This window comes from Pecten maximus, chromosome 5, assembly GCF_902652985.1.
Source record: "Pecten maximus chromosome 5, xPecMax1.1, whole genome shotgun sequence".
Classification (NCBI taxonomy): domain Eukaryota; kingdom Metazoa; phylum Mollusca; class Bivalvia; order Pectinida; family Pectinidae; genus Pecten; species Pecten maximus.
In genome coordinates, this window is record NC_047019.1 from 34,656,605 (window position 1) to 34,669,173 (window position 12,569).

At 36.3% G+C, this 12,569-nt stretch overlaps 1 protein-coding gene across 1 annotated transcript; it reads left to right on the top strand.

The window, feature by feature from the left end:
* Positions 1–3,878: 3,878 nt before the first annotated feature.
* LOC117327874 (serine protease inhibitor dipetalogastin-like) lies at positions 3,879–12,569 on the top strand. The gene is made up of 6 exons (XM_033885096.1): positions 3,879–3,988; positions 7,308–7,687; positions 9,911–10,051; positions 10,341–10,505; positions 10,996–11,271; positions 12,216–12,569. The coding sequence occupies exons 2-6, from the start codon at positions 7,404–7,406 to the stop codon at positions 12,397–12,399; spliced, it is 1,050 nt and encodes a 349-aa protein (XP_033740987.1). The 5' UTR covers positions 3,879–3,988; positions 7,308–7,403; the 3' UTR covers positions 12,400–12,569.

The following is a 12,569-nucleotide window of genomic DNA, read 5'->3' on the forward strand; positions in this document are numbered from 1 at the left end:
TACAGGTACGTATACCCCCGATCAATCGCAAGTCACTTAAGGAACTTTGGCTGATAATTCGCGCAGACTGACAACGTTACTCTTATAATCAGACACTATTTCGCTAGAAGATTTTTCTCAACGTGGTAACGAGGATACTATGAATTAGTATATACATGTATATGCAATTAAGCTATATGACAGTACGTACAATTGTGTAGACTGATACGTAAAAGTGTATAACATGTTGAGGTGGAGAAAATTGGAAGTGATTTCGAATAAAGTTTTACAGCCACATTTGTCATACTGGCTTCGTGGTCAAACTATGTGACCACTGACTGGTGTTTGTGACGAGTGGTCATTACATGTGTCCGTAATGACAAGGTTTATGGCACCATGACAGCTCTAACGAGACGGAAATGCAACCCGTAAACAGTAATGTCCTCAATATCTAGCGAGGCGTGCTGTTTGGCTCATCTAACAACTATCATATCTTACTTTACACTAAGACGTCACGTCATGTTTACGTATTGTTGGTAGAATGATATCAATATCCCTATGCTTCTATATAATAAACGTTTATCATGCTTTACATTTACATCATGTAATGTACACCAGACATCAATTACGAAAACAAGGATATTGTATAACATGCATTTAAAACGTAAATTAACATTTTCAAGTGTAATTAAATAATCTGTGAGCCTAACAAAGCTACTGTCTATGAGCTTTGTTGGATACGCCTCCCAGACCGAACCGGCAAACCGTTCTGTCCGTGACGATAGTTAACACATAAAAAACAATACTTTCCAGACTGTAATGGTAGAAAAAATATGATAGTCATTATTCTTGACATATGTGCCAAGACATAAATGTTGGAATCTTCATTCATTCGTAAAATAACTTTTGTGATTTTATTTCTGTATGGTTTTTGTGTCGGTTGCTTGGTGGTCAGTTATCTCAAGGTATTTTATTTGAGAAGATAAAAATAACTTAGTTAAAAAGTCAACACAAGGCCAATAAGATTTATTTCTCTTGTCAGAAGATACAATACAAAGGATTAAATTATAGTTCGCGGTAGACATTGAGCTTTGATATTTTCCTTTTAGAAAGAAACGACGGCTGAAAAAATACACAAAACGACTTTTTATACCAAGTTTCAGCGCAGTTAAAACCCACTACGCCTGTTCTGTTTCCATGACTTCATCATGAGGTCGATCAAACGTTCACATCGTGTGTACATAGCGATTCTAATGGGCGAAATTAACAGAATGTGTTCATGGCTTGTATCCCATCGGAAGAAACTTATGTGACGTAGCATCACCCTCTTCAGGTAGTTCTTATTTTGAGAACGTGACTTACCTGGTAACCCGGGTTTGACCTTGATTTGTATGCCGGGTGTCGTCGATTTGACCTAGATTGGTATGCCGGGTGTCGTCATGACCTAGATTCGTATACCGGGTGTCGTCGATTTGACCTAGATTGGTATGCCGGGTGTCGTCGTGACCTAGATTTGTATGCCGGGTGTCGTCGTGACCTAGATTTGTATGCCGGGTGTCGTCGATTTGCCCTAGATTCGTATGCCGGGTGTCGTCGATTTGACCTAGATTGGTATGCCGTGTGTCGTCGTGACCTAGATTTGTATGCCAGGTGTCGTCGATTTGACCTAGATTTGTATGCCGGGTGTCGTCGATTTGCCCTAGATTCGTATGCCGGGTTCGTCGATTTGACCAGATTTCTCTGGACAAATCTATCTTATGTTCATATTATGACCTCGTTTGATCTATTTTCACTTTAGTTATGGGTTTGTAAGTATGTCATTTTCCCCTGTTTGTTTTACTATTGATTGAAATAATCCGAGGGTGTAAGTAATCATCGCGCTCCTTCATTCTATAGATATTTTTTTCATGGAGGTATATGTGTAGACAAGCGGGGTTAGATATGATGCCTAAACATTGTTGCAGCTGCAGTAATGTAACAACGGGATTAGACTTTACGCCCCGCCTCTATTAAAATTACATTACTTAACAGGGTTAGTTCATCGTACACAAACTAATAAGTAGTGACAAGTGAAAAATTCTAGCATCCCGGAAATACTCTCCCGTATATCATGTCGACAGATGAACATTAACAAATCGTAACCCTGTGTCTACGACATAATTTAATCTCGTGACTCTCCCCATACTAACAGTGAAAATATTTAATTAGAAAATTTCCGTAACATTCCAGATGTGATAAAAACAAACATATTAATTTGTCTTCTTAATTCGTAAACTGCAACATTAAGCATCTTCCCTGAGGATGTGACAAAAGATGTATGAAGGAAGACTTCTGTCTGTACGACCCAGCATCAGTAAACGTAACAGGTCAATAACGTAAAACATAGTTTTCAGTGCTTGATTCAATAAAGATTTTGTCTAAATTTTCTGAAAACAGGTTAAGAATTTACAATGCTATTAGAAAATGACTCTAGAGCACCGCCTACAGTAGAATATTAAGAACTTTCGCGGTCAGATTTATACGGGTTATTAACGATTAAGACAGCGATACAAAAAAAAATTACATGGTTATCTGTTGTCACAAAAAAAATCTGTTTGGTATCATTGGTTTGGTATCAACAGAATAAATGTGATTGAAGTATAAAGAATAAGAATATCACTGAAATCTCGGATATTCGTTGTACGATGATTTTGAATTCACTTTCAACTATTATGTATATTAATCAGAATTGCAATATTTATTATCGTAAAATACCTTTTTTGTGAAATACCAGGAATGCTTAATGGAAGAATATATCATGTGTCTCATTTTGATAAACGAAATAAAGTCATATTCTTGTTTATCTTGTTCAGTTTACTATTGGAGAAGAGCACTTAATGTAACTGTAACTTAACGTTCGCTATCATTTCCCAGCGATTTAACAAAAGGGTATGCATAAACATGTGCACTTTAGTTACCAGAAACTTTACAGATACATATAAACTAAAATCATTCTAATATACTGTTAGATAAAATTACCTTACCTAGATTGAGACGTCGATGTTGATTATGAAGACGAACAGACGGTTGATAAAAATTGTGTTTTCTAAATGTACTTCACATCGTAATCATACCATCGTACTTATATATTGACAAATAAAGGAAGCATCGAAACAGTAATGGCGGGTGTCGAAATGGGTCCATCGAACTTTCACCAGAAAAGTAACCACAATTAAATCTTCTGACGTTGTATAGTTTAGTGCGATGTACCACATCATCACGCTATGAAGACAAACGTAACGTCAAGTCGCATAAGCGAAAAAAAAACAGCGCAAAATTTTGTTCCGGAACGACGTTTTCGGAATAATACTTTGCATCTACCTTGATTATTTATCGCAGTCAGCCGAGAGTATGAATGATATCACGTTGTTAACGCTGGTCAGGCACTGGAACTTCATAGAAATTTATCAGGTTATGATGGCGAACATAGACTATCTTTTACCTTGCACGTGTAGTATATCTGTAAGGAAACACTGATTGATACATTAGCGAATTAGTTATGATTTATGAACTGATAAACCCGCAGTTCCCAACCAATAGGAATTCATGATTAGGGTTCAGTTGTAATTGTACAAGCCAAACTGAGTCATTATCGGTCATCGGCAGCTTATTTGTTGTCATATAAAGTTTCGTAATGTCATACAATGATTAGGTGGTTCATGTAATAATGGAAAAATATTCAATACGTCATGATACACAACCTTTAATATCGGATGGCATAACGAAATGTTCATATGCTTAAATAAAACAGAGCCAAACTTACTAGTAAGGTGATGGGAGGTAAACGTAATGTCGTATTTGATGCATGGCCCTTGAGGCCCATACAAAAAGGAGCGTACACAGGCGCGCCGCATTAGACTGCCTCCCGTCGCACTAGCTGACTGCATACAAGCGTTTGGAGTGCTGAGAGCGTTAATTTGGAGTCCGGTCATCAAAATGAAAAATATCACTGTTTTACTGTTTTTGTTAGGTGAGTAACTGTTTTATCTAGGTATATTATTTTTCAAAATTAGAAATGCTGTTTATATTTTTTTAAATGTATTAACGAAATTAGTGATGATTTTATAATATCCTAAATACAACAGAAAGGAACTCGTAGTATTTGAATAATAATACTTTTCTGCTAAATTACTGTGCTTTTTATAATATTTTTTCGAAGAATGGCGCAGAATAACCATCAACTCATAATTAATCATCTTGTAATATGTTAATTTTGCAAAAATCTTAAACTTTAAACCTTTACCTGGTGTTAGCAGTAATGATTGTTTAAGTTTTGAGGGATAGCAAATTCCGTAACAAGGCGTAGTTTATGAAATCATGTAGTTTTGTTAAAATATGTCTAAGACAATTAAATACATGTACATTCATTCTGCATACGCAATAAGATATAATTATAGTAGTAGCATGTAAATGTTCTACCAAACGACACTAAATGTAAGTCGGTTTAAAGTGATTCAAAAAGACATTGTTTTAGTCGTATACTTACAGTATAAATTTGCGAAAGACAGTTTTCACCTTTTCCGATCTTTTTACACATGCTTGATTTTTTTCTGAAGCTTTGATTAAACTGCTTTGATTTGGATTGTTTGCAGTTAGTGTTATGTTATAACAGTGCAGCGGATATAACGAGTTAGTGTTACATGTATGTTATAATGGTTGTATAGAGTTAGTGTTATAACGATTATAACGAGTGTTATGTTATAACGGTTATAACAACTTTGTGTTATGTTATAACGGTTATAGCAACTTTGTGTTATGTTATAACGGTTATAGCAACTTTGTGTTATGTTATAGCGGTTATAACGAGTGTTATGTTATAGCGGTTATAACGAGTATTATGTTATAGCGGTTATAACGAGTGTTATGTTATAGCGGTTATAACGAGTGTTATGTTATAACGGTTATAACAACTTTGTGTTATGTTATAACGGTTATAACGAGTATTATGTTATAGCGGTTATAACGAATGTTATATTATAACGGTTATAACAACTTTGTGTTGTAATAGCTGTTATAACGAGTTAGTGTCATGTTATCTAAAGTGCGATTTGTGGTTTCATTTTCAGGTTTGATTCAGATATTCAAATATAAGACCTCGTTTGCATACAGGTAAAGTGGGTGCCACTTTTCCTTTCAAACAACCTTTCGTTTTCGGGTAATGTTTCAATTGTTTTACCGCAATTTCATGGATTTTGAGTTTGAAAACGGATATTTTTAGCAGATCCCTGAATCCCTAAGAAATCTTTTGCTTCAACATTACAGATTTTTTTCTGTGTACTATCCGAATATCAATAGTTATTACAATTACAATCAATTCTGAATATCGAATTCTTGTACGTCTGTTTATTAACCTATTTTGAGTTATAAGCTTATTTATGTGCGCCAAAGAGCGAAGGTATATAGATGGAGGAAGGATTTCCCTTTCAATCTTTAGAACAATTATACAATGTCACAAAGTTATCAAAATGGATATTCTATTGTTTTCGAAAGAACAAAGCGACATGTCATGTTTAAACTTGTGTTCTTAACAGTCTAAATTTAGTAATGTGATAATGTAGCAATTACATTTTTTAACAATTTTTACCTGTAAAAATAGTATTTAATAATAGTATACAAATTAAGACAAAATGCTGACATTCAGTGATACCAATCTTAAACATCCATTCCATATTTTAACTGCATAACAATGACTGCACATTGGATACAGCGACAGTCGACATCATGTGTCGGTAAAAACTATCAAAAATACTACCTGTGTGAAAATGAGATGAAACGTCATTGTCAAGGCATCATATAGCACAGTAAAGAGTATACTTATGTGTCAGGAAGTGACAATAATAACTACATCTGTACATCCATTCGAGATTCATGATTCGTTGATTTTATTTATATACAACTCTATGTTATCGCCAAACCACATTCAGCCTTCTTTATGTTTATGCAATTTTTGAACCCAAAATAAGATATCTACAAACTTTAAGACGGGGTTAAAAAGCGGTTACTGATGTTAATAATACAATAATTCTACATAAACTGATAAAAGAGGGCAATGCATTTACATTGGGACTCGTCAAAATGTTCAAAGCTAGTCCGATCCCGTGTATTCTGGAAAAGGGGGTTGTATCTTCTACCAAATCAGTCCCTGGTATACAAACATATGGTATTCGTGCCAAGTCACTGTGGTTTGGTCTGCAACATCTGGAGAGTTGAAATCCTTTCAAAAACTGAAATATATCTATGGTCTTTTAAACACTGAACGTCGCATCTATTTGTTCACAATTATCGAAGTTTGATGTCTATTTCGTTCCGAAGCCTGAAAAGTATGTTCAAATACTGTAACAGTGCAAGAGCTTCCTATCAGATACGATTTCAGATCCGGAGCCTACAACGTGTATTCCAGCTCTTAAATGGCAAGAATGAATAAGAAATACAATCCTGTTCATCTGAAAGGAGCATCTTGTTTAACTGCGAAATGAGAAAATTCACCGCATTCATATAACTTCATATAGCTTTGTTTGTAGTTTAATAGATCTATGATTTATATTTTAAGGTGAAATTGTGAAAATGAACTCCAAAAAGACATTTCGTACTATAAATATATATTTGTAGACATGAAATGGCATGACGAATCATCAAATGTGAATTTTATGGGTAACAAGAGTAATGTACCTTTATATATATACATATGACACGGACACGGTGTTTGCTTGTTTTTATAAGTCCTGTAATAAATTTGGAAATAAAGCTGCCTAGGAAATTGCCGAACACACATTCTGGTCTGAGGTGACAAATCTAAATAACCGCCCTATATTGTTTATGTTTAGCAAGTGATAAACATCATTCATCATAGCGACTCAGGACAATAGAAAAAAATTGTAGCTTCATTGACCATTAAGATGTTTGTACGGAGATGTTCGTGGTCATACATACATCAGGCCTTGGCAAAGTACATCCCTTTAGTGAAAGCGTTATCATAACCCATATTATATTCAAAATTACAACTTTGCTTTTAAATCAAAGAATGTCTTTAAATCACATACATTTTTGTTTGTGATTTGTCTGTGATTCTGTCATTATATCAACTTCACAAAAAAAGAAACCAGCTCATTAGTTAACGTAGTTAGAAGTATTGTGAAAAATAAAGTATCTTAGTTTCACATGAATATCAAGCTTAAGAAAAAATACGTATGACGTATTTCAATACACAATATATCTCAATCTGAACAGGACATTATATCATATGTTACATAAGTTGTGTTTTCAAAATTACATTTATTTTGTGTTTTAAGGGTCTATTCTGATTGCACAATGCCAAAGAGCACCACCAAATCGAGGAGGGCCCCCTCCAGCCTCGGAGGGGAGGAAGACCTCCGCCACCTTCTAACATGAGACCTCCAGGTCCCCTGGGGCCACCTCGTAGACGCCCACCAATGAGACAACCTCCGCCTCCACCATCGGGTAGACCGATGGGACCACCTAGAAATAGGGCGATGCCACCCCCAAATTTCAGACCACCTCCGCCAAGAACTTGGAGAAGGCCACCTCCCCCTCAACCAAACCCTTTCAGGGCACCAAACTGGCCACCTCCGGCTCCAGTAAGGAATTGTACATGGAGTCCGGTCTGTGGGTCTGACGGACACAATTATCCCAGCGCATGTCAAATGCCACGGTACGTTCTTGTGCGAAGACTGAAATAAAGGGTTTATTTATTTTTTTTTCAAAAACACATACAGCCATTTTCCATCACAGATATTAATACATTCATTTCGTCCAGTAAAATAAATAGTAATTCTTACTCAAAATCGATAAACAGGTTTAAAACATGGATAAAACATGGATTCTATGAGGACCCTTGAAATATTATAAGGTCTTGTTACTTATCGATAATCAAACAGGGAAATATCCCATGGTCTTCCCCACCTTCAAACAGAAACAGCAATATTGGATAGAAGTCCTGGAATATCAAATCAATTGAGGCATGTAAACAGGTACAGTATACTGAGATCAGAGATGTTACTATCTAGAAATGGACTATCAACGAAAGAGAAAATAAATGCATACCGCTTACCAGTCTATAATGTCTTTGATTTAAAATTCTTAGATATATACCAATAGACAAACTCTTCTTTTTAAAAAATTATTTTTATCAATTTGGCAACACGTCATTTACTTAAAAATGAATACATATATATATATATATTTGTGAATCAAAAACGTTCATAGTTGAATTTCTGACAATTGTTGTCGGGGACTTCATTTGTTAAAATCATTTCTGATTTTAAGGACACGCAAAACGTTTTCCTTTAATTTTACTTCTGTAATACTCCTTTGGTGTATGTTTGGATTACATCACTTTTCTGGTATTGCGTTTTCAAGATTAAGAATCAAAGCTTGCATTTAACGTATAATGTTAAAGGATAAAACGTCCGAATTACATGTTTCCTTCTTCTGCTCCAATTACCTACTACTGTGCAAGTCTAAATGCGTAACACCTCGACCATTAGGAAAGTCAGATTGTTTGTTACTGTATCAGGTCAAACGTGGGCGGTTACAGGTTGTATCGAGCAATGTTAGATCCAAGGTCAGTTGACATACAAACATGTATGACACACCTCTAGGTCGTCCTCCAACGAGTCATTTTTCACACCGCCGAATAGACGTAGTGTGAAATCTAAAATAGCCACTGTTCATAAAGCTTGTGGCAATTTTACTCTCGAAGCTCTCGTCGACGGTTTTGGATGATCGACAGCATAGATAATTCATTTCTGTACAGAATCTTTATAAAGCTTTTTCTCCTATATACAGCTGACATGGTCGTAACGCCAATATGACAGACAGAATACATTATTCATGCTATGTTTTCTATGTCGGTTAAAACTTTTGAGAGCAATCCAAAATGTCCGCGTGGCTGTTTTAGTGGGATTCCAGTATAGTAGTTATACTGGCTCTAGATAAAAATTACAAGAAGATTTAAATATTAGAGGCTGACACTTTGTACTCTCCTACCAGAACCATTCTGTATTTTATCGTGATATCAAATCATGTATATAGAGGTAGCTCAACGAGTGCTTGTTGGATATGGTAGTTACAAACGATACGAGTTTAAGCGGGTGTCTCACACTTCAAAAAACCTGGGGAGAAATAAATACCATATTCATCTACCAAGAGTCCTGTGACTTGTTTCTACCACAATGATACGAGTCCAATCCATAACTAAACAATCGCGGACTATATTCGCGTACATGTATGTGGCAACGTGCTATTTGATTCTCGTCAGAAGGTCAACAACACCCGTCTCTGCCGGAGTTCGAGACCCTTGGTCCGAGACATCTCTGCGATACGATCTTGTTATGTTTATTGTAAATGTGTATACACTACTGTATAATAGAACCTTACAAAAGTAATGGAATGCATTTTGTGTGATAGCTTTTGTTTCCATCGGTCGCTTTTCAATGTTTGCCACTTCATCGTCACTTTTATTTACCGCTGATGCAGTTAAGCTATTTATATCAAAGTCCTATAGAAAAAAGGGATAGAGGGAAGTACTAGTAATTACATCGATTATGGCTATTTACAACGGGTGAGAAGAATGGCAGTACAACAGATCTAGTTTCATTAGTCGTCCCAACCATATCGACACGGCAGTATGACGTCGAAGCGATTTCTGGTGACGTAAACAAAAGATCAAGTGACAAAAAAAAACCAAATGGTACAGAGTAAAACAACACAGCGTATTGTGGTAGAAATCGGGAAATAACATACTTCAAAAAAATATAAAACAGAACCTGCTCAGGTTTTACAATTAAATATACAATTACAAATACCAAATAAAAGCATGTCGTGTTGCTTACTAGGTAAGTGCTCCATTATATTCGCCTTTACTTGATTCCAGGATGGTAACAAAGGCATGTGATGGTCACTGTCCATGTTTCACCGCCCCTCGCCCACCTCCATGTGGGTGTGGTCCAGCTTACGCGCCGGTTTGTGGCACAGACGAGCACACGTATGATAATTACTGCAAGCTTAGATGTTCGTAAGTATGCCTAACGTTACACAACATGTTTTATTGCCAAAATTTGATCTCTCCAATGTTATATGCTGTTGACAGGTAAAGTTTTGGGTACTGACATTTTAACGTCAATCAACGTTAAAACCTGAATGATGATATATTTACTCCAGATTTGGATATTACTATTATCATCACACTAGAATTGTTCCTGAGGAATCATCACTGATAGTAATAACAGAATCCATATGCAGAAATAAAGGTGACCTTTGTTCATTTACCCTCCACTAATCTACAATTACATTTTTTATTGTAGGAATCAAATAGAAAAGTGTATCGGCCCGTGTCCCTGTCCTACACCCGCCCCTACAACACTTGCTCCAACAACACCACCTCCCTGCACGTGCGAGAACCAGCCTTACAGTCCAGTTTGTGGCAAAGACAGCAGAGTATACAACAATGACTGCGAGCGGAAATGCGCGTGCGTGTTACTAGGGTTATTACTGGAGAGTTCACGTCACATAGTACTACCCTAATAATCAATATTTATTGGATGAATTAAGGGCCAATGAAAAACTACATCGGTCTTGAATACCGTTATTCTGTATATGGCAACCTGACATAATCTCTTCAATTTAACACTGCTGAAGTCCAAACATATTTTAATTGCTTTAAAAGTATTGATGTTCATGTACTTTTCGATATACGTAATGCACTGTTCCAACTACAAGCTTTGTTTTGCATTGGCTTTACTGGCCAACTTCAAGCAGCTCAGTAGTTATTATTTAAATTGATAGGAAATCATTGGATATCAATGACTTCACTTGGACTTATTAATTTGCTTTTTAGATGAAATGTACTGACAATTTGCATAAAGAACAAAACATATTTTCTTAAATTTTCGATCAGATATGGTAATGTTGATTTATAGTAAAGATGTGATAAAATCATAGATGGCATTATTCCAACAGGAATGTGGAGTTGAACTGTGCCGGAATGTGTCCATGTGAGCGTGAAAATGGACAGGTAGAGGTCGAAACTAATCAAAGGCCGGCACCCCGCACCACGCCTCCACCACTGCCACCTACGGTCGACCCATTCTTCTCCTTATTCCAGCCTTTTCTTCCCTTCCAACCCATACAACCAGTGGCGGATTCGAACTCGTGTTCGCACTGTTGGCTGGATAGCGACGCAGTCTGTGGCGGAGACGGACGCACATACTTCAACTATTGCTTTGCCCGCTGCAAGTGAGTAAGAGAGTGGTGTGAGCATTGTGTGTCATAATAATGGCATGATATTCGTAGTCAGTGGTGTTCCATCAAACTTACGATAAAATGATAAAATATACCAACGTCTCTATTTAAATCCCTAAACCGACAATGTCTAGATCCTCTTATCTAACCAAATGGAATGTCAAAGTAAGCGTAGGTGTTCCGACATGCGCACTCTTGCTACGTAAAGGGTAGCTTGCTTTCACTCATCAACAAAATGTAGTAGATTGTCGAACTCGTCCATTCCAAAACAAATACGTCAGCTGTTGTTAGATACCAAGAGTTACCGTAATAAGTAGTGAGAACAGCCATGCTCCGTAAGGGATCAACAAATGGACTTCTTCTTCAGTCAGTTGTCTCCCTTCCCTCATTCTATGGCGAATGATGCTCCACTTTTGTACATAATGGGTGTTTTCCGTTACAAAAAGAACGATCCGAATTTAAATTGGTTTTTTTTTCAAATGTATCAATTTGCAACGGTGTTTTTCATTATTCATTGCATTTTCCAGTAAAATAATGCAATTTATCAAACTGCAGCGATGAGCAGTGAAAGTATAAGATTTTGCAATGAAAATAGTTTTGCAGTGAAAATATACAAAATGTATATTTATATATATATTCGTTTTTGACGAATCAAGCGAACCTTTGTATTCACCTCATTGATTTTTTTCTATTTTTTTTCCAATCGAAGTGAAGAGAGATAGATGGGTTGTTTTGCTATATTTCTGAAATATTCAGACTTGTTTTTGACAAAATATTAATAATGTATTATAAAAAAAATGGCCACTTCTTTGTTAAATTAAAAGGTTGATGGGTTCCATTAAAAAATGTCAAATCTGAGTCTCTCCTATGATAAGCTTAACCAAACAGTAACAATGATGTAACTCTTCTGTATACTTAGTATCTGCTCTTTTCTTCAGTGATGCGGAAAGTCAAGTGTTACTCGGAGTGTCCATGTGGACATTAACTGTCCGAAAACTGACGCTGATGGTTCACCTGGCTGCTGGGCTGAACCAGGAAACCAGAATCATGATGTTCCTCATCATGTGTGTCCGGATGTCGCTCTGGTCAGACAGGTCCATCTTCGCTAGCCAAGGCTTCTAATCGCGTTACTCTCCACGTTGTAACACAATCAAATGTCTCGGCTAGCGAAGATGCACAGGTCATGTATGTTGTAAAGTTTATTGTGATTTCAGCATCCCATTTATTGTTCTGTTACAAGCCAAATGTATTTCTCTCTTGTATATTCGTCTTAATAAAATATCAGGAACTCA